Source organism: Aulonocara sp. 'chitande type north' Nkhata Bay, linkage group LG8 (assembly GCF_057382095.1).
Source record: "Aulonocara sp. 'chitande type north' Nkhata Bay isolate Kocher_YH1m ecotype deep benthic linkage group LG8, A_spYH_male_GT1.1, whole genome shotgun sequence".
Taxonomy (NCBI): Eukaryota; Metazoa; Chordata; class Actinopteri; order Cichliformes; family Cichlidae; genus Aulonocara; species Aulonocara sp. 'chitande type north' Nkhata Bay.
In genome coordinates, this window is record NC_141351.1 from 26,908,514 (window position 1) to 26,933,390 (window position 24,877).

Below are 24,877 nucleotides of genomic sequence, written 5' to 3' on the forward strand. Positions count from 1 at the left end.
GCATGTCATGATCCTGGGTCCTTTTGACCTAGCGTTTTGTGTTTTCTCTTCGCGATTTTGGTTCTGTTCTTCCTCTGGTTAGTGTTTACTCTGTTCTGCCCGTGTGTTCCTGTATCTAGTCCGCGTTTCTTAGTTTGTGTCCTTTCATGTGTAAGTTCCTGTTTTATTGTGAAGGTCTGTGTCTTATGTGAGTGTTTTCAGTTTGCCTCCCTAGTCTCGTCATGTTAATTACTCCCAGCTGTGTTCCCACCTGTATGTAATCCCCCTGTGTTCTCTGAGTGTATTTAAGTTGTGTCTTCTGTCATAGTAGTTGCTGGTTCGTCTGTGTTGTTTCCCCTCGGTCTCCCTGTATGTATTTCCCCTGGACCTCCCTGCACCGTCATTCCTGGTTTGTGTTGTTAGTTTACCCAGTTTAGGTTTCGGTTTCATGTTCACACCCCGTTGCTGTTTGTACCCACTGCTGTAAATAAACACTCACCTGCACCAGAGCTGCCGCCTTTTGGGTCCTTACTACAAATCCACACGGCTTGCCCCGCAAACCGTGACAGAGCATGTGGACAACAGGTGAGAACTCCCTGCATCAGGGTTTCAGCCTGATTCCAGCCCACTGCCTGTCCTCCACGGGACCGTTGCGTGTTTTATTTAATTTATTTATTTTATGTTTTTATTTATAATAAAGCTCAATAATGAATTTGACTTGTTCAGACTCAGGCAGTCGCGTTAACCCTAACCTGTCAGCCAAACTGAGACATGTTTGGTAAATTTGCAAGTTCTTTTTGTTCCTAATAAAACAAGAATATGTTACATTGTTACATTGAGTCTCTTTAATTCATTCCTTTAAACAAACTAATGACTGAACGTGAATCAAAAGCACCCAAATGATCTGAAGTCCTCTGTAGGTGACAGCTCCATCTCGTCAAGTGATGACCTCACGGCGGTCTAATGTTACATGCGATGCCATGCTTCAGTGACGTTTCAGTTTCTTGTGGAAATCCATGATTTTTGGAAACAGCTGATGGTGATGAAGGCGGAGCGTCCTGTTCAGTGAAAAACACGAGGGAGACTCTGAACATTGTCTGCAGTCACTTTATTTCCTGTCCTGTCGTTTTCCAGCAGTTGATTCACAGGTTAGTTAGTTAGTTAGTTAGTTAGTTAGTTAGTTAGTTATAGTTGGTGATGTGGCTGTAGTGATGTCACAGTTCTTGTGAGCAGTGAACTCGTGCCGACACGTTCCCATCATTCTTCGTTCCTCTCTTTCTTTTCTGCCGTTTGCTCACTGATTGGCTGTTCAGACACACTGTCATTCATCTTTGTGACCGCACTAAGTTACTTTTTACCTACAGGACGATTTTTGTGATTTTTTTTTCCACAAGCAGAAAAATGTTGTGTTTGAGTTCTCCTCTTCCTCACAGCAGCAGAAGTAGTGTGTGGTGTGAAGGCAGCAGGGAAACCAGCAGCAGAGTGGAGGTGAAAGCCTTCAGGCGCTCTGACACGTTACGCAATGCCGCGCTGCTCTGACATGTTCCCGGCGGCCGAGCAAAGTACATCCTGAAGGTCGAACGGCGCTCTGGGAAACTTCAGGCGGAAATGTCACGGAACTCTGAGATACCGCTTGTTAAGGAGTTTCCATGTCGCTACACTTCATGAATTCACCGCCACACAGAAGACCTGTGAAATTATTCACTCCTCAGCTCATTGGAGGAAATGTAGTCATTAAAGAATAAATGAGTTCCATAATTATTTATTTCAAGAAGCTGAAAGCTGGAATCCTATTTCTCGTGTAGTGATAAACGATTTCCTCACGAGCCGCCGTAATGAACTTTTTCATGTTTCTGTGTCTCCAAAGGTTTGGCTCAGTGTTCTCGTCTTCAAACCTCTTTACAAACTTTCATTCACCCACCGATGGTCTCAGAGGCACAATGGCAGGTTTAGTTTGGAGAAACACGATCGTTAAAGCAAACCTGAAGGGTCGGCTTCTTCTAGAGATGAGATTTGTATTATCTAATGTGAGACAGTTCCTTTAAAAAAAGCTTCGGAGTGAGGAGAGGTGCTGTCTGTCACCAACCACACATTCAAAGATGCTCACAATGAGCATTGCACTACAACTACAGCTCAAAATGCACAGTTTTTATTCGTTCAAGGAAAAACATCAAGTTCTTTAAGAACCAGCAAAAAAGAAACATCTGATAAACTCTCAGGACAAAAAAAATGACACAGGAAAGTCTAACAACCAGAACAGACCTGAGTGGCAACAAGCTGCACGGCCTGGTTCAAAAGTCCCCTCACCTCAGATCAAAAGTAGTTTTTCACCCAGAATTTTCCCCAAATTCCCCAAACCTGAAAAGTTCTTGAAAAGAGAAATTTCTGCCAGAAATACCTCGCTTTAAAAATAACTGCTGACAGAGAAATAAATAAATAGATCCTGAAGAGTGACAGAAAACCAAACCGTGGGTTCCTCACCTTCCATCACAAACACCAGCGAGCCCACGTCACCCTCTTTAATGATGCACGAGTCCTTCCCATAATCCACCGGGTACATGCAGTCCACGATCTCCTGAATCTGAGACAGCTCCAGGTTCTTCATGAAGTCATTGTCCAAGATGGCCTCCTTTATCAGCTCCTTCGATCTGAGAGGAGGAGAGAGGACAACAGGTCAGTAAGTAAGTCCTTATTCTACTTTCACGAGTATACCTTTATCCTACACGCCTCCTCATTATCAGGGGAAATGTATCTGCGCCGCTATGTTTGGAGGATAAGAGCAAACACCTGTGCGTCTCAAAGTCGGTATCACCTGCATGCACACCTCTCTGGACGGGATAGAGGTCTCAATCTTTATGTGCAAAATAAACTGCCTGTGCGCTGATGTCCTACCAAGTTTTTCTCATTTTTCATGCAGAAATACAGAGTTAGAATACAGAAGCACCACAGGGCTTAAATTAGTCTCCGAACCGCTGCGATTATCGAAGGCTTAAGTATGAATCATGCAAATATTATGGTTGAACCTCACGGTTGTTTCACTTATGACTCATCTGATGATTATTTGATTCAAAAGTTGCTTTAAAAACCAGTGGCCTTGTCACTTGGTGTTCGCTCGCTCAAACACAGTGGTGTTTCTGAGTAGCTTATCTGCTTAGCAATTTAATTAAGAACTGTTAGAAACATTCTTTTTTCATATTACAATCTTCACGTGCTTATCAGAAGCACACTTTCTGTGTACTCACTACCTAAGTTATAGCCAAAGTATTCACTCTCTGTCTCTGTACTGTTTCGCTAGCTTAGCTTAGCTCGTAGCCGACTCGTTAGCACCATGGCTACTTCACCTGTCCCTCCTGCACTTTCTTGCTCCTTGTGTCAGATGTTTAGTTACTCCTCGGCCTCCTTTAGCAGTAAAGGTACCTGTAATAAATGTAGCATATTTGCAGCTCTGGAGGCCAGGATTACTGAATTGGAGAATCTGCTTCGCACCCTTCATTCACCCGTAGCTAGCCAGGCCCCTGTAGCTGGTGCAGCCGAAGATAGCGTAGGCCCCGCTAGCTGTTCCCCGGCAGACCCCAAGCAGCTGGGGAAAGAGGGCGGCTGGGTGACGGTGAGGAGGAAGCATAGTCCTAAACAGAAGCCCCAGGTACACCAGCAACCCGTTCATGTGTCTAACCGTTTTTCCCCACTCAGCGACACACCTGCCGGGGGTCAAACTCTGGTAATTGGTGATTCTGTTCTCAGACATGTGAAGCTAGAGACACCGGCAACCATAGTCAATTGTCTTCCAGGGGCCAGAGCAGGCGACATTGAAGGAAATTTAAAACTGCTGGCTAAGGTTAAATGTATGTAAATAAGGGTAAAATTCACGTCGGCAGTAATGACACCCAGTTACGCCAATCGCAGGTCACTAAAATCAATATTGAATCGGTGTGCAACTTTGCCAAAACAATGTGGGACTCTGTAGTTTTCTCTGGTCCCCTCCCCAATCAGACCAGGAGTGACATGTTTAGCCGCATGTTCTCCTTAAATTGCTGGCTGTCTGAGTGGTGTCCCAGAAACGATGTGGGCTTCATAGATAATTGGCAAACCTTCTGGAGGAAACCTGGTCTTGTTAGGAGAGACGGCATCCATCCCACTTTGGATGGAGTAGCTCTCATTTCTAGAAATATGTCAAATTTATTAAACCCCCCAAAATATGACTATCCAGAGTTGGGACCAGGAAGCAGAGTTGCAGTCTTACACGCCTCTCTGCAGCTTCTCTCCTCCTGCTACCCCCAAAAACCCATCTCCATAGAGACTGTGTCAGCTCCCAAACAGACAGAAAACAAACTAAAAACCAGCAACAAACAACTGAAACATAAACAATTACAAAGAAAGAACAATACAGTATCCACATCTGAACCAAAGAGTAAAACAGTGAAATGTGGATTATTAAATATTAGGTCTCTCTCCTCCAAGTCTCTGTTAGTACATGACTTAATAATTGATCAACAAATCGATTTACTCTGCCTTACAGAAACCTGGTTGCAGCAGGATGATTATGTTTAGTTTAAATGAATCAACACCCCAGTTTTCAGGCCCCTCTTCTGTGGAACCAGCTTCCAGTTTGGATTCAGGAGACAGACACTATCTCTACTTTTAAGATTAGGCTTCAAACTTTTCTTTTTGCTAAAGCATATAGTTAGGGCTGGACCAGGTGATCCTGGATCCTCACACCGAACACGATAGACATGAGCGAAAACGCCCCAGACGCCCCCAATTTGACGTGTGCACATTCGCACCTCGTCGCGTGTCCAACACAAATCAATCGCACCTCAAAATTGCATATTTTGACATGCGTGAACCGGAAATGTGGGAGGAAGTTGTGCCTGACGGTATCTTTGCAAGATGGCAGCTGTCGAGCTAGCGTTTGAAGAGAGAGTCTCCCTTCTGTATTTACTGTGGAGAGCAGAGCAGCAGCGTTAAGGCCGTCCTCGCCGTACCTGGGTCCATCAGGTCCTGCAGACGCGCGAGCAGTTTGGTGAGTTTCACCACTTGCTCCAGGATCTGCACCTGGATGACGGCCGATTTCAGCGATACCACCGTCTTTCACTCGGCCAGTTTGAGGACCTGCTGTCCCGCGTTGGTCCCAGAATCGCCCGCCTAGATACCAACTAAAGGCGCTCAATCCCACCTGCAGAGCACCTGTCTGTCTGCCTGAGGTTAGTAAAAGTGTTTAATACGGTAGTCCTTTATTGAAACCTGTGGTAATATATGCTAAACTATCGTTTATACACTGCTAACATGGATGTGCTATGCTATCAATGAATGCCGTCAGTGTTTACTGATAGCAAACTGTGGTATGAGGACCACTGTGAGTTAACCTTTGTAGTGATACTCCTTTTTATTTAGACCTGGTTTAATTCTGGGATAGTTGAATATTTGTTATATAATCACCACAGACTGTTTTGCATTATATCTAATATATATCATGTAATTATCCTTATAATTACAAAATGTTTTATGTAAGATTTATGTTTTGTAATTTAAATCTGACATCACAAAAGTATTTTGGAATTGAAATAATGTATTTGTAACTGCAGTACACATAATACTAATTCTAAACAATTTTGTCCAGGTTCCTTGTCACCGGGGACTCCTTCAGGACCATCGCATTCAGTTTTCGAGTTGGTGTGTCCACGGTGAGCCAGATCATCCCCCAGGTAGCGACGGCCATCTGGTACTGTCTAGTGGACGATTTCATGGCTGCGCCTTCAACTGCAGACTGGCGGTCCATTCCAGGAGCGCTGGAACTTCCCTCTCTGCTGTGGAGCTCTGGATGGGAAGCACGTCCAGACGAAGGTACCCCCCAACTCAGGATCCATGTTCCACAACTACAAGGGAACTTTCTCCATTGTTCTCCTTGCGGTTGTGGATGAAAGGTATCGCTTCCGCGTTATTGATGTTGGGGGATACGGGAGGACCAGCGACGGTGGTATTCTGGCCAACTCCACCTTTGGTCAGGCTCTTCGGGCTGGGACTCTCCATCTGCCTCCTGACCAGCCTCTACCTGGTGGAGAACACCGTGGAGCTCAGCCCCATGTCTTTGTGGCTGATGAAGCGTTCCCGCTGTGGCGTGAGCTCATGAGGCCTTTCCCTGGACGCCTCCTCCCTTTAAAGAAGAGGATCTTTAACTATCGCCTTTCCAGGGCCCGGATGATAGTGGAGGGTGCCTTCGGTGTCCTCTCCTCACAGTGGAGGTTGTATTGGCGCTCCATGGAGCTCCGCCCTGAAATTGTGGAGAAGTGTGTGAAGGCAACTTGTGTTCTCCACAATTTTCTGCGCTGTGTGGACGAGAGAGGGGCACCTGCTATGAGGGGTGTTGCACCTGCTGTGAGGGGTGTGGCACCTGCTGTGGTGGAGCCGTTGCAAGGCCTGGGTCATGTAGCAGCAAACAACTCCTCCAGAGAGGCTGTCCTGGTGAGGGAGAAATTCATGGCCCACTTCTCGGCGGAGGGAGCTGTGTCTTGGCAACCAAAGGAGTAGCCTGTTTGAAGTCCGAGTGACTTCCCCACAACGGCTCTTTTAAGAGCCACCCACAAACCTCTAACGAGTGTTCCTGTCTTTTTAAAATTTTCTTAATAAATGGAGCTCTACTCCAAAATAAACTAACCTCTCTTTACTCTCTTAAATAACTTGTCTTCACTATGTTCCTATATACAGTGTGATGCAAAAGTTTGGGCAACCTTATTAATAGTCATTAGTTTCCTGTATGAATCGCTGTTACAGTAAAAAATGTCACTTGCATATATCATATAGGAGACACACACATTGATATACACTAAATATTCATTTCATTTCTCTTTTTTTGTGTTGCCAATTTATGCACCTGCTTGATTTAGTTTAAACAGTTATTGCACACTTTCTGTAAATCCAGTGAACTTCATTTCACTTCTCAAGTATCACTGTGTGTGTCTCCTATATGATATATGCAAGTGACATTTTTTACTGTAACAGCAATTCATACAGGAAAATAATGACTTTTCACAAGGTTGCCCAAACTTTTGCATCCCACTGTATTAGTATATATTGTCATTAGTATAATATGAAATAAATTCTACTTGTGTCAAGTCGGGTGCCAACATTTGCTGTGTAGTAGAACAGAAACATGAGTCATTACAAATGTTTATTGGAAAAAATATATAAATTCACTAACAAAAACATTAAACATAAATATATAAAATTCAACTATTTACAGAGAGACAGGAATAAAAAGGACCCAGCTTGGAGTGGAAGAGCTTCAGGGAGAAGGAGAAAAATCAGAACATTGTTTCTGCCCTGGAGAGCTGCTGCCTCATCAGAAAACTACTGATCATTAGGGTCCAATGTTTCCAAATTTAACACAGCTGTGCTGTTTCCACAAACTAATTTATACATTTGAAATGTCACGAATTCTCGTGTCTGAGGCGGCATGCTCTCCAGAGCAGGAACAAGGCTGAGGAGGAAATGCTCCGTTGGAGACTGGCATGGCCACTTCAGGGACTCCAGGATGGCCAGCTCCACTGCCTATGGACCATCCTGGGACCCGTGCCTCGACCGCTTTTGAGCCGTCCTCCTCTGTGGGCCTGTAAAACAGCACAAAACAACACAAATTAATAAGAAGGCTGCTACTAGATTTTCATTTTCAAAATTGAAAAAAAAAAAACAGGATATAATCAGATTGGTTGTAGATATTTAGTAAAGGTGATTACAAGGGAATCTCACTGAGTAAAAAGCTATCAGTGCTGCTGAACATACCTGTGGGTGCAGCAGCAGGAGCTCAGGGACTGGGGAGCCAGGAGAAGCAACAGGGGATGCTCTGCTGCAGCATCAGTTGACTCTATCAAGACAATAAATGTTAACAGGTTGAAGACAATAGTCATAGAGAAAGTATATACAGTGGTCTCTCATTTATTGCAGCAACAGTAGTCGCAGTTCTCACAAGTTGATTCTCAAAGTGCAAACCTTTGTCGATTTTAAAACGTAAAAGTATTATGCCGCGCTTTTTCTCCGTCTGCGGCGCCACTTTCGTGCGCCTTTTTCCCTCGCGGTGCAGGTGTGTATTTCCGAATGAGGGTCATAGTTAAGAGTGTTTTTGTGCTGTTTTTTTGTATTGGACGTGATGGTTATCAAAACCAAACATGATAAATTTGGCAAGCGCAGGAGACACGACACGGAGCAGATTTGTCAATCAGGCTGCAGAATGCAATGCTGTACTGTGCAAAAAAAAAACCAGCAAAAAAGCGAAGCAGTGACGGATGAACAGCAGGACCACTGTGTGCTGTTTATTAATAAACAAAATATATTCCTATATGACAACACGCATAAATTAACTGCCTACATTAACTCAATGTAAACATACCTTCTGACTGACACTCCCCTGCTGCCTCTCCGGGCTGTCCCTGGTCCTCGGGGGGGAAGTTCTCCACGGTCCGCACCATATTGCTGCTTGTCTCCCGCGGGGTGAGGAAGGGGTCCAGAAACCCCATGACCGCGAAGAACTTCCATCTCTTCCCCAATCCTGCTGCAGACCCACTCCTCTTCTCTTTCTCTGTCCTCTTCTCCTTATTATATGTGTCCCTGAGGCTCTTCCACTTTCTCCTGCAGAGGTCCTCTGAATAAACGCATTATCTTGTTAGCGGAAAGGTATTTGAACATCAGTGGGAAAATAGTGGGACAGTAGGCGGGCTAGGTCCTTTTTATTCCTGTCTCGGCAGAAGTAGCAGCTAGCATCATACAGCTCTGGATGATTAGCCACGGCACTGATGAGCTTTTCCTCCATACTGAATGAAGAATGAAGGGCTTTGGCTGGATCTGCCCCTTTGACCAAGGTCAGAGCCACGTCACCAGGCTCCTGATTGGTTGTGGCGGCACGAATTGACGCTGGAGTTCAGATTTTTCCAACTCGAGTAGTAGATGCGAAACGCACGTATGCAGAAAAAAGGAAAACAAAAACTGACGCGCGTGGTTTTATTCGCGAGCCAAATCTGCTTCCGAATTTTCGCGGGACCCGCAATCGCGTGTCATCGCGCTTCTACATTGACTTTACATGTAAACCTGACGCTCTGGCCGCGTTCGGTGGAACTTACACACCGTAAGTTATGCTGCAATAGACGCAGGCTGCTGGGGATTCCCATGATGCACTGGGTGTTTCTTCTTCACTCACTATGTGTTCACAGACCTCTCTGCATTGAATCATATCTGTTATTAATCTCTGTCTCTCTTCCACAGCATGTCTTTATCCTGTCTTCCTTCTCTCACCCCAACCAATCACAGCAGATGGCCCCGCCCCTCCCTGAGCCTGGTTCTGCTGGAGGTTTCTTCCTGTTAAAAGGGAGTTTTTCCTTCCCACTGTCGCCAAAGTGCTGCTCATAGGGGGTCATATGATTGTTGGGTTTTTCTCTGTATGTATTATTGTAGGATCTACTGTGCAATATAAAGCACCTTGAGGCGACTTTTGTTGTGATTTAGCGCTGTATAAATAAAATTGAATTCAGCTAAAACTCTTCATATGTATTTTTCTTTTGTCTAATCATGAGTGAAAAACTCAGTCGTTAAAACAGAGTTGAACAGAAGGTCATCACAGCGGAGCAGCTGAAACCAAACAAGCCTGACATTTGTTTCCTACAATGACCTCTTTACATAAAATATCATCTGCAAAGCAGTTACTACATTAGTGAAACATCTCCTGTGGTGGTTTGAGGGCAGCGGCTGCAGAATGAGCCGATTCCCATGTTTCTCTCAGAAGCTGCGAGGAGTTGTAATGAGGATTGTACCTGCAGTGATCAGAAACACATCAAACCAGCAATTCTGCCCTCAGGTCTGCTGAGCACTGAACAAACCCCACCTGCTCTCTGTGACAGATTCAGCAGAAGACCTCTAAAGCTTATATTTGCCTTCCTTTGAAAGCTTATTTTAGTGCTCTGCTTTGATTGTGAAAGTGTCTGAAACGCCACAGATCTGTCTGAGCTGCAGCTCCTCTGCCAGTCTAATCGCAGCATACGGACGCTTACTGAAGCAGCTGATGAAAAGGTTTCACAGTCTTTGGCTTCACAAAGACTCTCGTGTTTAAAACCGAAGCCCATTCACAGCTGATGGGCTGTTTGCAAAAACCCAGACGACAAACTGCTGTTCAGCAGCTGTAACTTTAAATCAAGTGTTTAAAGCCACACGTTACTGTCTGAATAGAACAAATAACATCTGCATTAAAAAGACTGCTATGAAAAAAGCAAAGGTAGAACAAAAAGTAAAGCCAGCTTTAAAAAGTACCAATAGCATGAAAATTCAATTTTAGTAAGTAAGCAATAAAAGTTGATATTAAACTGTGAAACTGCAGCATGCATGCAAAGGAAGACAAATATTTAGCAGACATCCTGATGACAGTGATGGAAGCTCAGACTCACCAAACCATGCAGGAAATAATGAAATGAATCCTCTCCCATGACTTTGGCCCTGCTGCAAACACTGGTCTGTAAAAGCTGATTAATCATTCTGATCCCGAACATGAGCTCACAGCTTTTATTCATAATGTTTCCAACAGCAGCAGCGTCCATATGACAGACCCCAAGTACTATATGGAAAAACTGCAATTCAGTCTCAAAAGTAATTGCACAAACTAACAGCTGCTACTGTGGATCTCTGCCTTCAGAACTGAAAAGACGTCTCTTGATTGCAGACCTTCAAAGTGATACACCTGCCCCTTCCAGGTGCTCCTGACCTTTTTAGATGTTATAAAGTTTAGTTTGACTACAGCTGGTTTGACCACTCCTGAAGTTTTCTCTCTCTCCGATTGGTTTATGTTCATTTTTCATTCAAATGATGGCCTCACCTTCAGACTTCCTGTGCATGTTTCAACATCAAAAGCATGTGTGTGTGTTATCTGGCTTCATGGACAGATAGAGCTGGGTGTCATCTGCATAGCAGTGTAAATGTATGCTATGTCTTCTAATGATGCTGCCTAAGGGAAGCATGTATAATGTAAACAGAATTGGTCCTAGCACTGAACCCTGTGGAACTCCATAATTAACCTCAGTGTGTGAAGAGGACTCTCCATTTACATGCACAAACTGGAGTCTATTAGATAGATATGATACAAACCACTGCAGTGCAGTACCTGTAATACCTACAGCATGTTCTAATCGCTCTGATAGGATATTATGGTCGACAGTATTGAACGCTGCACTGAGCCATTCCTCTGCAGATGAAACAGAGATGGGTTGATCATATTCAGGAAACACTGTTAAATGTTCAGGTTCTATGCCATATGTTAAAACAAGATCTAGAGTGTGATTAAAGTGGTGGGTGGGTTCTTTTACAGTTTGAGAGAAACTAATTGAGTCTAATAACAGATTAAATGCCATGTTGAGGCTGTCATTTTTAGCATCTACATGGATGTTAAAATCACCCACAATAATTATTTTATCTGAGCTCAGAACTAAATCAGATAGAAGTCTGAGAAATCAGAGAGAAACTCTGTGTAAGGCCCAGGTGGACGATAGATGATAACAAGTAAGACTGGTTTTGATTGCTGCCACATCCCCTCCTCAGCCTGTGCTTTTCTGGTAGTTAGAATGACTCATTGATTCATTTAAACTAACATAATCATCCTGCTGCAACCAGGTTTCTGTAATTCAATTTTTGATCAATTATTAGTTTATGTACTAAAAGGGACTTAGAAGAGACTTTGAATGCATCTCAATACAATTCATGAAAAAAGATAAAATAACTAAAAATAATTAACAGACATATAAAAGCAGATTGCAGTGAGGAAACCATCAAAATTAAAAATAAAGCATGTACATTTTAAAGATAATTTATGAATCAGGATTTATAGATAACTGCGCACTTCCTGTTTAGTTTGCTCTGGTCCCTATTTACCAATCAGATCCATTTTCATTAAGACAAATAAATCCCAGATTAAATGTGAATTAAGATAGTCTCTTCCAATGTAAGTGAAGCTAATTCTCAACTATCAAATCATAATTACAGGTTTTCCAAGCAGCTGGTGCCACACACGAACTCTGCTGTCAGATACGGTGTATTCGTCAGGAGAGGAGCTCCATCCTCCTTCACAGTGCCGTCACAAAGAAAACCCATGAATCAGCCCAAAGAGACAGAGGGAGGGAGAGCATATTAAAGCAAAACCAAAGGTTTCCTTCCTGTCAAAGCTCATTTAAAGTGAAACAAACTGAAAGAGACAGACAGTGGAAAAAGATGGAAAACAGGAGAAAAACCAACACTCCCAGCTGTCAGCCGGCTCACAGCTCAGGCTCCCACAAGCTCAGAAAAAGGCTGCTGATGTGTAAACTGCTGGGAGCTGAAAACACCTGCAGCTCACTCAGACTGATGTAACAGCATCCAAACCCTCATCAGATCTGTTGGGGAAGTAATTCAGTTTAATTTGTGAAGCTCATTTATGACTAGAAAAAGTTGCATTTCTAACGAAAATGCAGTGTGAATGCCGTGTAGTGGAATCTGAAAACAGCAGAAGAAGGAGAACTATCTGCTGAAAACACTGTGTACAAGCTGAACTGTTTGCTGAATACTGCTTTATTTGAAAGACTACACTGAAGAGTGTCAAGAAAGCAGGGAGAGTGCAAGGAGGGAAGATGTGCAGCAAATGTCACATGTAGGATTTGAACCTTTGCCACCGGATCTCACGGCGCTGAAAACAGGTGAATCAGCAAAATCTGTGCTGAAAAGAGGCTGAAGTTTGTGCTGAAAACAGCTGAAGAAGCTGGAATTTGTGCTGAAAAGTAGTGAAAAACTGAAAGTTTTGCTAAAAAGAGGTGAAAAAGCTGAAATTTGTGTGGGAAAGAGTTTAAACAGTTGAAGTGTTAACTGAAGAAAATGTTGCCATAAGCAGGATTTGAACCCGCGCCTCCTGCTCTGAGAACAGCTGCTCATCTCACTGAGCTAAAACATGGCTTGGAAACTATTCTGGTGTCAAAATGTCAAAGAGGATAATGTCCAGCTGTCCGCAGTGAGAACAGTCGGCTGAATGAATGTTAAAGAGAGCAGCATTTTAATTCACAGTGCTTAATTCAAGGCAATGATTTACTGGATGTTAGAGGGTTTGGAGGAAGGTTTAACGTGGCACAAGCTGAGGATGATGATAACTTAAAAAGCAGAACTGTTTCAGAAGAGTCTTCAGTAGCTTCACTTCCTCTTACTTTATGCTCTGAACTCAAATTGTGGCATCCCACAGGGCTCCGTGTGAGGACCTCTGACTTTGTTTGTCTCACAGTTGCTGGTTTGTGCATTAATTAAAGGTAAATGTCATTTTCTATGCAGATGATTGATGCTAAACCCTGCTCACTGCTTCTATGTGACTCTAATGGACCAACATTTCCAATATGAACTAGAGATGGCACGATACCACTTTTTTATGTCCGATACCGATACCGATATCATAAATTTGGATATCTGCCGATACCGATATGAATCCGATATAGTGTTTTTTAATCAACAAAACTGTTTTTTAAATATCTTGCTGCATTTTGTATAAGTTCATACTCAAGTTTAAAACAACAACTACACTAAAGCTATTCTGTTATACCTGTATGCAAAAAAAATGTTTCATAGTTCAGCAATACTGATCAATCTAATAAACTTAAACCTACACCATCCTCCCTATTCTGGTATTTTAAAGAGTACTTAGCATAAATATTAAGCAACCTAACTAATAGGGTTCCAACTCCCAGCAACAACAAAAATAAATAAATAAAAAATAGGGAACCACCCCTCACGCTCCACCTCATGATGCTTAATCAACGTAATCAACCTTAATTTGATGCAGTGTGAAAAAAATGCACAGAAATCAATTATTTTTCAAGAAATATTAAATAGATTCAACATCTTTCTTCAACAAAATTGCAGACTGCACAGATGGTACCTTCCCAAAGGAAAAAGTACTATAGCTTACTAGGGTATATTAGACTTAATAGTTACTATATACAGTAATTGACTTCTATTCATTTTACATCAGATTAAAACTTTGGGTGTCAGATAATTATTTATTAAAAGCTCGACATTTTAAATGAGAATAAGAAAGAAAAGTATGTCTTTGTGCCCCCTTTTCCCTGTTAATGCCCTATCGGCCCCCCTGGCTAAACTTTGCTAGATCCGCCCCTGCACAGTTACCAGCGTCAGCTGCGTAGAAAAAGATCCTCGAGTAGAAAGTAATATTAAATAAATTCTAACAACAGCTGATCAAGCTTAAACGTGCTGCTGTTGTTCAGCCGCTGGTTTCCTCTTTCTGGTGCAAAGTGGGCCAAAAACAAACAAGAGAGACGGACTTGCGACAGAAAAGCCGATCAGCTGATCGTTAAGCAGTTTCATGATTGAAGTAGCAGCCGGAGAGCGAGAGGCAGTCGCTTGTTAAGCTTAACGCAGGAATGCTTTACAAACATTCAGAGATGGACTTACACACTTGCTTTACTTCTCTCGGGATAACTTTGTCGGAGATGAAATGCCGGGTTGCTAGCGAAGCTCCACATGCTATCCAGACCACCGACAGGTCCCGCATGCCACAGCTGCTCTATCACGTGATGCATACTGCTCCGACGTGCTAACGTTCTGAGGTGAGTTACGGCGTGTTGCAAGTTTTGTGAGGTGCTTTCGTGATATTTAATGGATCGGATTACATTTTTTATTTTTCTCCGATATCCGATCCAGTAATTTAGGTCAGTATCGGACCGATACCGATACGTAATATCGGATCGGTCCATCTCTAATATGAACTTCATGTTTCATTCAGTCAGACCTCAAACCAGTGACTGAGACCAGGGAGAACTTCACTGAGCTCAGATCAGACTTTTCCTCGTAGAGCTGCACCCTGCTCAACATCAGAGAGAACACAGGCTGAAGGAGCTTGGCATCACTTTCAGCCATGGAAGATATGCCCCTCTTTTATGAGCAAACCGTTTCGCTTGTATGGATGAAAACACACATTTTATAGATGATACATGCATCAGAGAAATGACTGAAAATCAAATAAAGAAAGTCAAACCAAAATCAGGTTTCTCAGAACTGAAGCGGTCATAAAATCTAGTGGATCTTTGAGGAACTGCAGGTGTAAAATCTACAATTTCACCTCAGCTGTTTGAGATTAATGCGGCAGCTCGGTCAAAATCAAATTCAGTGCAGGCAGCCAACGTTTCCGAGACTGTAAAACATTCATGTATGCAAGATAACTGTATTACAGAGGAAAAAATACACCTGAAGGTCTACTTAACGTTAGACTGACAGTTTTATTTTGTCCAGGCAGTCAAACGAGCACAGAGAGGATCCATTAGCTGGGTTTTATTTTGGTGAATCTGCAAAGGAAGAAATATGAGTGGCCAGCTGCTGCATGCAAATTGGACTCAGGAGGAAAGCAATGAAAGAGCGCTGTGAGTGGATGGAGGGGGTGATGAAGCAGACATTATTACTGCATGAGTCGGAGTGAGGAGGAAAATAAAAGGAAAAGCAGAACAAGTGACGAGATAGGAACCAAACTACTGTTTACATAAAAGAATTAAAGAACAAAAATTAATCAGCAGGATGTGAGGAAATGTATTTCAAAGAAAAAAAAGAAAAACTTAATTGAACACAGACAATAAACACAGAGCCGAGCAAACGAAAGAGGTGCCAGAGGGGGCGAAAGCATCACAGGAAGAGTCGGGAGGAAACACGGAGACTTTCATATCCTGATGGAGATCCGTCTGAGGAAAGGGAAGCCTGACGCTCCACGCGACACCCACTGATGCAGCACGGAGATACCAGGCTACAGCCGGTGCATGACTGCAGGCCTCAGCATCCCCGAGGAAAGAAAAACTCGTCTGTAACTGTGGAAACAACAGGGCTGAAGCATCTTCAAGGCAACTAAAACCAAAAAAAGTTTAATTTGGAGCGAAAAATCAGAGAGGCTGAGACGGTCTGAGCGTGTGCAGAGAAGGGAGAGTGGATGATGAAGATGGAGCTGCAGACAGCAGGAGAGGAGGAAGACCTCAGAGGAGGTTCGTGGATGTGAGAGGAGGACAAGGAGAACATGCAGAGGGCTAGGAGGATGTTGGGATAGGAATAGCTGCAGCAGATGATCAGCTCTGCAGATCCCTAAAGGGGGTGACTGGAAAAAGAAGAAGAAGAAGAAGAATAGAAAGGGCAGAATAAAGAAGTTTTATCAGAAAACATACCAAACACAAAGAGCGAGCGAGGGTGAGTAAAGCCCGAGGACACACGCAGACTCAAACACACCAGCTAACAAAGCTGGTTTTCTTTGTGTTAGCTGGCTAGCACAGGCTTCCTGCTGCAGGCTCTGAGCATGCTCACATAAAAGGATGTGTCATGTGACCCTACACACAACATCAAATGAGCATGTGACAGTGAAATGCAGCACTGCGCTGCATGCAAGTCCTGCACAAGGAGATCATCTGGAAACACAGACAGCAGCATTACTGAGTGCAAATCTGCACATTATGACGTGAGAGCACCGATTGGCTGACTGGGAACAGGTAACACACAGGTGACTCTAAAGAGGCGATCACTACGACGATTACGTGAGGAGGAAGCGAAACTGAGAGTGAGGAAATGACCTGAAATACAAGCCCAGAGAAGGATCAGGGCGCTGAGGAGCGCAGGAAGTACAAAGAAAGAACACCACAAAGGACCCTTCTTTCAAAATAAAACCGAAGTAAACTGAAAGAAGGACCAAACTCAGAGAGTGCTCACAGAGCCTGAGATGAGATGCAGAGAGGAAAGAAAACGGAGAAGACCTGAGGACTGCAGCAATAATCTTATAATCATTATTCACAAACACAAAGGACGAGAAAACGAAACATCACATCAGGAAACGCAGGTGACACAAAAACATCCAACTGTCAGCAGAAACGTGTGGAGCAGGAGGAAAAGAGCCGCCAATGAAAACGACCTCATCAAACACAGCAACGAGGAACAAACAGGACGAGCCTGCCTGACACACAACTTTCAAAATAAAAGTCCAGTGTCAGCAGCAGATCTGTGACAGGCGAGTCTCAGCTCATCATTAACTCGTCTGCCTCTGGAGCCTCGCTGCAGACAGCAGGAGAGCTGGTGGGCGCTCGCAGCCCACACACTCTCCACCGTGACACTGTTCTACAACAACACACAGAGACAAACACTCAGGCAGGCGCTGACAGCGAGAGGTGGTGGGATGTAAATGAAACCCTGTCAGGTGTGTGTGTGTGTGTGTGTGTGTGTGTGTGTGTGTGTGTGTGTGTGTGTGTGTGTGTGTGCTGCAAACACCAACTTTAGTGGGAACCACCCACAACCTGTAAATAAAGACGGCAGCAGCTTCCAGGTCTGAAAAGTGGAACTGATGCCAAAGTGCAGCTTCTCTCAAACAGCCAGCAGGGGGCGACACCATCTGGTCCATATATATGTATACGTACACAAAAGTAAGCCACATCTCGCGCAAGCAGTGTGAGAGCGAAGTGCTCTAATAGGGTGATATGGTACTACAAGGTCATTAAGATAAGATGGGGCCTGATTATTTAAGACCTTGTATGTGAGGAGCAGGATTTTGAATCCTGGATTTAACAGGAAGCCAAAACAGGAGAAATCTGCTCTCTCTTTCTAGTCCCTGTCAGGACTCTTGCTGCAGCATTTTGGATTAGCTGAAGGCTTTCAGGGAGTTTTTAGGACTTCCTGAAAAGATAATGTGATGTTTCCATTTGTAGAGATGTTGCACAAAGGGAAGAAAGCAGTCCTGCATATTTGTTTATGACCTTTGTAACCAATCATAAAGGTCCAAAAGTAAAACTGGGCAGCAGCTCTGAGTAAAACCTTGTTTCCAGAAAAAGCTTCACTCAGAGTTAAAAGTAGAACAAACGTGACTCCAGCACAAACTGAGTGAGTGCAGGAAACTGTCAGGAGCAAACACTGAGTCATTACAGGTACAAATGTCTACACTCGCACAGGAAGTGCAGCATCAGGTGGTTCTCTGGCGGAAAGCTGAGCCGACACACAGACGTGTGAGCGGCAGAGGCGCATCAGGGAGCTGAGGGTTACTGCAGTGTGACGTGTCCTGGAAACTGAAGAACTGAGGCTGAGCATCTGATTACTCACAGCGCCTTCAAACGCTGCTGCTGGTCGGACCATCTTTGATTCAGAAAATCCATCTGCTTCCACTTCCTGCACACCAGAACCCGGCAGACTTTACAGCCAACCATTCACCTCAGTTATGTTTCCAATAAGATTTTGAGCTTATGAATATAATAGTTCTGTGTATGTTACTTAAACACAGCATTTTAATCTATTTAGCTGAACCATGAGTGGCTGCAGTCAGAGACATCCTGATCACACACGAGCAGATAAACTAAACTAGCAGGTTGGATTCCCGAACCGCGTCGAGTGTTTGGTGTTGGAGGCCTCTGAGGTGGAGTGGCCAGCCTGCGCGAGGCTGACGAGGCCCTGCAGTGCTGCAGGCACCAAAAAAACTCTGAGTCCAAACTGGTCGTCTACGCGCTGCCCACCGTTAACAGGAGAAAACAGCCAATCGTTACTCATCATACGTGTGTCCACGACAACATGAAGACTAACACGTGCAAACGAATCATGTGATGTGAAAGCCGTCGACGTGTTTCGGGGCGACTTCATCCGTGGAAGGAAAAGCTGGTGAACACACTGCATCACTTATGAATGCTTCATGCTTCCTCACTGCTGAAGAGGCAAATGTGGAAAATGACAAAGGAAAGATCAGGGAGGAGAATGAATCTGCACGCCGTCCTCTGCTTCCACCTGTGCAGGTGAAGCGACCCGTGCTGCCGGCTCCACACGTCTACTCGTTTGTAATCAGACCTTCACTGAAGCAGCAGAGATGCTGTGCATCCTGGTCCCAGACAACAATGACAACATGAGCTAACGTGTGGCGGCTTCATGCAGGAAGCATCATTCAAAATAACAACATGCACCTAGCTCATGTCAGACCGCAAAATTAAAAGTCCACAGAAGTATGGCCCAAAACAGCCGCCCACACTTCGTGCATGACCTGGTCCCGTTTGGAATCTCCCTTCACACTGACCTGCTCACATCTTTGTGTTTTTACTGATTCTTATTCAATTCTGCTTTTTAAAAAAAGCTACAGCGACGACTCGCTCTGTGCCAGTCTGTGACAGCTGCAGGAGTTTCCCAGATTAGTCCCAACTTATTTCCAAAATACAGAGTGATGAAAATACAGAATGATGCCTGACTTCATAAAAAATTGTTTTATTTAAACACCTAAGTTGTAATCTAGCAGTAAAATCTGTCTGTGGTAGAGCAGGTCATGTGTTAATCGGAGGGTTGGTGGTGCTGTGAAGCACCAGCAGCGCCATATTAAAAAGCCTCATGAACGCACGCAGAGACTTTGTACCTGGATTTATTTCTAAATATGAAACCCATGCAGAGCAGTGAAGTCCAGGTCTTCCTAAAGCTGTGAGCCTAACACCAGGACACGCAGCAGGAGGACAGAGCCTGAAGGGTCTGGTATCCTGGATCAGCCCCTGTACAGGCTTCAGGAGGCAGGAGCTCCTCTCACCTTTCTCCTCAAAGAAACCACAACACGGCGCTCTGACCGCGCAGCGTCACAGCTGCTGTGTGGCTGATACGTCACCTTAGACATGACGGACCTGAAGCTGTGGTGTTACCCACAAACTGTCTAAGCTTCCAGCTTTAATCACACCCAACGAAGCTGCAGCCTTCAGTCTGTAAAACAACTCACTGTTGTTGCACCTTCAGCCCATCAGTCACGAGAACAGAGTTAAATCTGATTGGTTCTCAGGACGTCTGCGTGGCTGATGAACAGCTGCTCATAATTCAGATGTGAGCCAGGTGTTTGCAGCTGGAGCGTTTAGCAAAAACTCAATTAATCTGTTATGGATGTTTGCGTTCCTCGCTCAAGAATCGCAGCAGACATGAACCTCAGCTCCAAACAGCATAATCACATCAAACGACTGGAAATGACCCTTTATGTGTCTGAGGGTAAAGGTGCAGCGGTCTGTCTCATCACATCAGCTCTACTCATGTCACTGACTACAATAAAGAAACCTCTAACAGTCCTGCAGCGCTGCCCTCATTCAGAGCCACAGATCTGCAGGAGGACGAGCTAACCCTTTAAGGTGCAGGTAGCTTACGTACTCTGGGCTCTTGGGGTAGAAGGGCAGGGTCACATGGCACAGGTCGCTGATGTCACAGGCGGTGGGTTCAGCGGAGATGGCCTGCCGCTTGCTGCGGTGCTGGTCCGGCTGCAGGACGAGGCTCTGCTGCTGCGCCTGGACCTGCTGGGCGGTGGCGGGCCGGATCACCGAGCGGTACTTGTCCAGCTCATTCTGCAGCCTCTGGATCAGCTCGTCCTTCTGGTCCAGCTCCAGCTCCAGCTCGTCTATCAGGGCGTCGCGTTGCCGAAGTTCCTCGATCTTCTCCTGCAGGGCATACTGGAGGTCCCGCAAGGTCCCCATCTGTCCTTCAGGGGATCCACAAGGAGTTCTTTTGAACTATCTGGGGTACGCCCCCAGGTTCCACTGGAATACCTTCTTCTCCTAAAGAACTCGACTCTTCGAATCCTCTGGGGTGTTTGAGGATTTTGAGCACCTAAAAGTTTTGACTTCCAAAAGTCATGTTCCTGCACAGCACCTCCTCCTCAGAGTTTCCTGTTTTTATGGATGTTCAGGATCCTTGAAGTGCTCATCCTGATTGGTCAAAGTGTTAGTCTATGACCAGTTACAGCAACTCTTAAATATTCTTACACCCAGGATCTTTGGTACACCCGCACTTACTTTGTTTCTTCTGCCACATTCAGCATTTCTCGGGGGTCACGTAAAAAATTAGAAAGACTTTCAGGAAGCTTCAGATTCAGACTTTCAGCGTCTTCAGAAGCCTCCTGGGATGTCATGTAGTTCCTGTGGTTTCAGCTCAGTGTCTGAGAAGCTCTCTTCACATCCCTCCCTCAAAACCGTTGAGTCTGGCAACTCACTGAGGTTTGTCTGAGGTAATGCTGCAGGTTCTTCCAGGAGGATAATTCAGGTGTGTCGTTAGTTTCACTCACTTTCTTCTCAGTATGTACTGAAGAACATCCAGGGTCTCCCTGAATTCCTCAGATGGGGTTCACCAGAGAGCAAACACCTAGTTCTGGTTTTAGGATAGTTTCCTTCTTTGTGGCAGTTTCGGGTTTTTCCCATTGAAGTCTTTAAAGTTCTCTGAGTTCCTCGGTCCACCAAGGAAAACAAAATTCCTGATGATGCAACTGGAGAAACGTTTGGTCCTCAGGGTGTGACCTCACATCCTCCCTGTTTCATCTGAGCAGATGTGGAGATGAGTGAGAGGAAACCTGAGCAGACACTCACCAGCTCTCAGCGTCCTGCCTGCAGAAGCAGCTGTAGCTCCAGGAAACATCTGATCAATGAGAGACGACCAGAGAGACGACAGCGTGGAACAAAGTTTAAGTGAAGAATCCACAGGTCCTCGCGTGAAGTCCGGAGGAAGGCTGGGTCAGCACAGCGGCGTCCGCAGAAGCGAATCCACGCAAACACACGGCGTGAAACATCAGCCTTGCTCTCCCCCCGCTCCTCCTGCTGCAGGCTGAGCGTCACTCAGGTGCACACGAGCTGTTTTCAAACCGATAAGCGAAAAAAACGCAAAGAGAAACGTGCGGGAGGAAGGAGACGCTCTCACTCCGCTCTCCTCTCTCTGCCGCGCACCGGAGGACGGAAACGTTGCCGCTTCATCCCGGCGGCACTTCAGCGAGTTACCGGAGCTGAGGCTGAACGACACGAGCCACGAAAAGTTGGTCTGCCTCAGCTCCTCCTCCTCCTCCTCCTCTTCCTCACTCACTCAGAAACACTTGAAGCTTCAGGGTTTAAAACCTGAACATTTACGGCTGGTGTCAGAGCCGGAGTTATGTTTAAGAAGCCCAGGGGCAACCTCCAACCCCCCAACGCTCACACACACACCTTTATTTCCCATCAGGGAGACGCACACTGAGACCAGCTTCATCAGCAGGAAATTGGGGTGGATAACATCTTTAATTCAGTCTCTGTGACCTCTGAGGCAAAGAGGGCGGAGCCTAAACAACATCCAGGATCTCCTCGAACACGCATCATAAAGGAACCTCCACCTTCACCTGTAAATGTCATGTTTGAACTTCGCCTTCACACTGCTCCGCTCTCTTTATATTTCTCTCACTTTTCACCCTCGCGCTCATTTCGTCAGACCACAGACTCCAGCGGACGCTGAGACCTCTCAGGGCGGAGTTCAGGTGGGAACACGAGTCCAGTCCTGGACCCGGACTTAGTCGGAATCAGAAGCTGGTGGAGGCGACAGGTGTGGTTCTGATGGATGTTGCTGGAGCACTGTGTGCAGGCCTGCAGCTTCCTGAGTGAATGTGGTGATGTGTCCTGTGCACACGGCGTGCTGCAGGTCCACGGTTCGATTCCCCCTGTGGCACCTTTGCTGCCGCGCTGTGGTCTCTCTGCACGCTGCAGGGGTCGCTTCATGTCAGTCGGTCTGTTTTGTTGTTTGTGGAAATAAAGTTCTAGTAATTGGAGCAGAGCGGGCTCATAAAAGCAGCCACTTCCTTCAAAACCACATTTTTATGGACGTGCTTTTATGTGATGTTGTCTTCTATAGTCTTCCTTTATGATCCTTTATCAGCTCATCATCTTTAATGGGCTTTGTAAAGTTATTCGTTTTTTTATTTTTAAGTATTTCTCTGCAATAATTGTCTCGTAGCTGAATTTTTTATTACCTTTTAGCAGTGAAGAAAAAACATTTCATAGAAAAACAAAGAGCGTTCGTGTCTTTTATAAATAAAGTTACTAAAGAGCAGGTAGAGCGGCTGAAGGCCAGCGCAGGACTCCTGCTGTCACGTGGTGCCCTCTGCTGGACGATCACTGTCATTACAACAAGCTGCTGACAAACTGTGGAACCAGCTTCCAGTTTGGATTCAGGAGACAGACACTATCTCTACTTTAAGATTAGGCTTCAAACTTTCCTTTTTGCTAAAGCATATAGTTAGGGCTGGACCAGGTGACCCTGAATCCTCCCTTAGTTATGCTGCAATAGACGTAGGCTGCCGGGGGATTCCCATGATGCATTGAGTTTTTCCTTTCCAGTCACCTTTCTCACTCACTATGTATTAACAGACCTCTCTGCATTGAATCATATCTGTTATTAACCTCTGTCTCTCTTCCACAGCATGTCTTTATCCTGTCTTCCTTCTCTCACCCCAACCAATCACAGCAGATGGCCCCGCCCCTCCCTGAGCCTGGTTCTGCCGGAGGTTTCTTCCTGTTAAAAGGGAGTTTTTCCTTCCCACTGTCGCCAAAGTGTTTGCTCATACGGGGTCATATGATTGTCAGTTTGGAGTTTTCGCTGTATTAATGTGGGGTCTTTATCTTACTATAAAAAGCACCTTGATGTTGTGAATCAGAATATTTTATTAATCCCAGAAGAATCGATGTGAGTCAGAGTCGCTCCAACACAATAACAGTAACAGCGATGGTTAAACGTGAGCACTGAGAAATAAAAACATCTAAATATGGATCTGTGACGCGTCAGTATCCAGATTACTCTTCACCTCATTGACCTCATTAACTGTGGAGCTCTCATTCACACACACCAGTCAATAAATTATAAACACAGTGATAATTTAACGAAGCACAAAAAATTTAAATATATGGCTGGTTTTCAGAATAAAAGCGCAGGTGTTGATGTGAATCAGCTGTTCTTCAAACTTCTCTGACAGGTTTGTTGTTGTGTATCAGTGACATCACTCTCAGGTGTGTGAGCTCACCTCTGGGTTTTGTTGAATCTCTGTAGCTCTGCCTCCTACTCACACTTGTGCACCTTCCTCCTCAGGAAGCTCCTCCTCCTGCAGCCTGCGCTTCACCTCCCCGACCTGCTCAGCGTTCAGCTGCCACCCCACATCCACCTCCAGCCCACTCATCTCACCGGAGATGCAGCTGGGTCAGAGAAGTCCCCCCCCCACCGCAAATTGCTCAAACTACAGGTGAAGCAGAGTGGAGGTCCCAGTAGAGCTGGGACTGTGCCCTTCAAAGTAAAATGTTTGACTGTTTAGACTGCAGATCCAGACAGGAAGCAGAAAATGAATAGATGACAACTTATAATAAAGATCAAACATACATTAAAGATTTCACCTCTAAATAAAACTTTAAAAGCTCGACATTTTGTTTTTTTAGATTTGGGAACCACGGGGAACATCTGGCCACACGTGTTGAAGAACAGAAGTTAATTTAAACCTTTAAAAGCACCTAAAGATCAGAACCACAGCTATGTGGACCCCACAGTTCATCTGAACTCAAAGGTCAGGTCGGATGGTTTTATCTCTTTACCAAACCTAACGCCGACTGCTGGGAGCGTCGATCAGCTGAATCCTCAGACACGTTTGTTTTCAGTCAGAAGGTTTCCTCATGGACTCAACTTTTTCAGACTGAAAGGTTACAGAGACATTTCTGACGTTTCACCTTTGAAAAACAAATTAGCTCAGTTGTACAGCGGTCTTTCTTCAAACTGAGCCTTTTATCTAAGGTGATCATTTTTATCTTTTAAAAACTTTGAACGAGCGATTCATGCTTTCATTATATCCCAGCTGGACTATTGTAACTCCTTATATGCTGGAGTCAGCCAGACCTGCCTGGCAAGGCTGCAGTTGGTCCAGAATGCTGCAGCTCGTCTTCTGACACGTACTAAAGGATGTGAACACATTTCCCCGGTGCTCGCCTCTCTCCATTGGCTCCCTGTCCACTTCGGAATTAACTTTAACATTTTTGTTGACCTACAAAGCCCTGAATGGACAGGCTCCCGGGTATTTGTCTGAGCTCTTGCAGACTTATACCCCCTTAGATCTCTTAGATCAAGTGATCTTTTG

General features: G+C 44.8%; 3 protein-coding genes across 3 annotated transcripts in view; 1 reads left to right on the top strand and 2 right to left on the bottom strand.

Annotated features, from left to right (window-relative positions):
• LOC147324137 (cGMP-dependent protein kinase 1-like) overlaps positions 1 to 21,918 on the bottom strand; it is a 74,720-nt gene extending 52,802 nt beyond the window's left edge. The window contains exons 1-2 of the mRNA XM_086304649.1: positions 20,131 to 21,918; positions 2,461 to 2,627 (exon numbers count right to left, since the gene is read on the bottom strand). Of these exons, the coding sequence (XP_086160775.1) occupies positions 2,461 to 2,627; positions 20,131 to 20,450 (487 nt within the window). The 5' untranslated portion in view covers positions 20,451 to 21,918. The remainder of the gene's footprint in view (positions 1 to 2,460; positions 2,628 to 20,130) is intronic.
• Positions 5,827 to 6,504, top strand: LOC147324138 (uncharacterized). The gene has a single exon (XM_086304651.1). It carries the CDS (start codon positions 5,842 to 5,844, stop codon positions 6,502 to 6,504), a length of 663 nt encoding a protein of 220 aa, XP_086160777.1. The 5' UTR covers positions 5,827 to 5,841.
• LOC147324139 (uncharacterized) lies at positions 7,265 to 8,834 on the bottom strand. Its single transcript, XM_086304650.1, has 4 exons — positions 8,654 to 8,834; positions 8,360 to 8,609; positions 7,756 to 7,837; positions 7,265 to 7,583 (listed from the first exon to the last, which is right to left on the bottom strand). Exons 1-4 carry the CDS (start codon positions 8,777 to 8,779, stop codon positions 7,388 to 7,390), a joined length of 654 nt encoding a protein of 217 aa, XP_086160776.1. The 5' UTR covers positions 8,780 to 8,834; the 3' UTR covers positions 7,265 to 7,387.
• Positions 21,919 to 24,877: the final 2,959 nt, after the last annotated feature.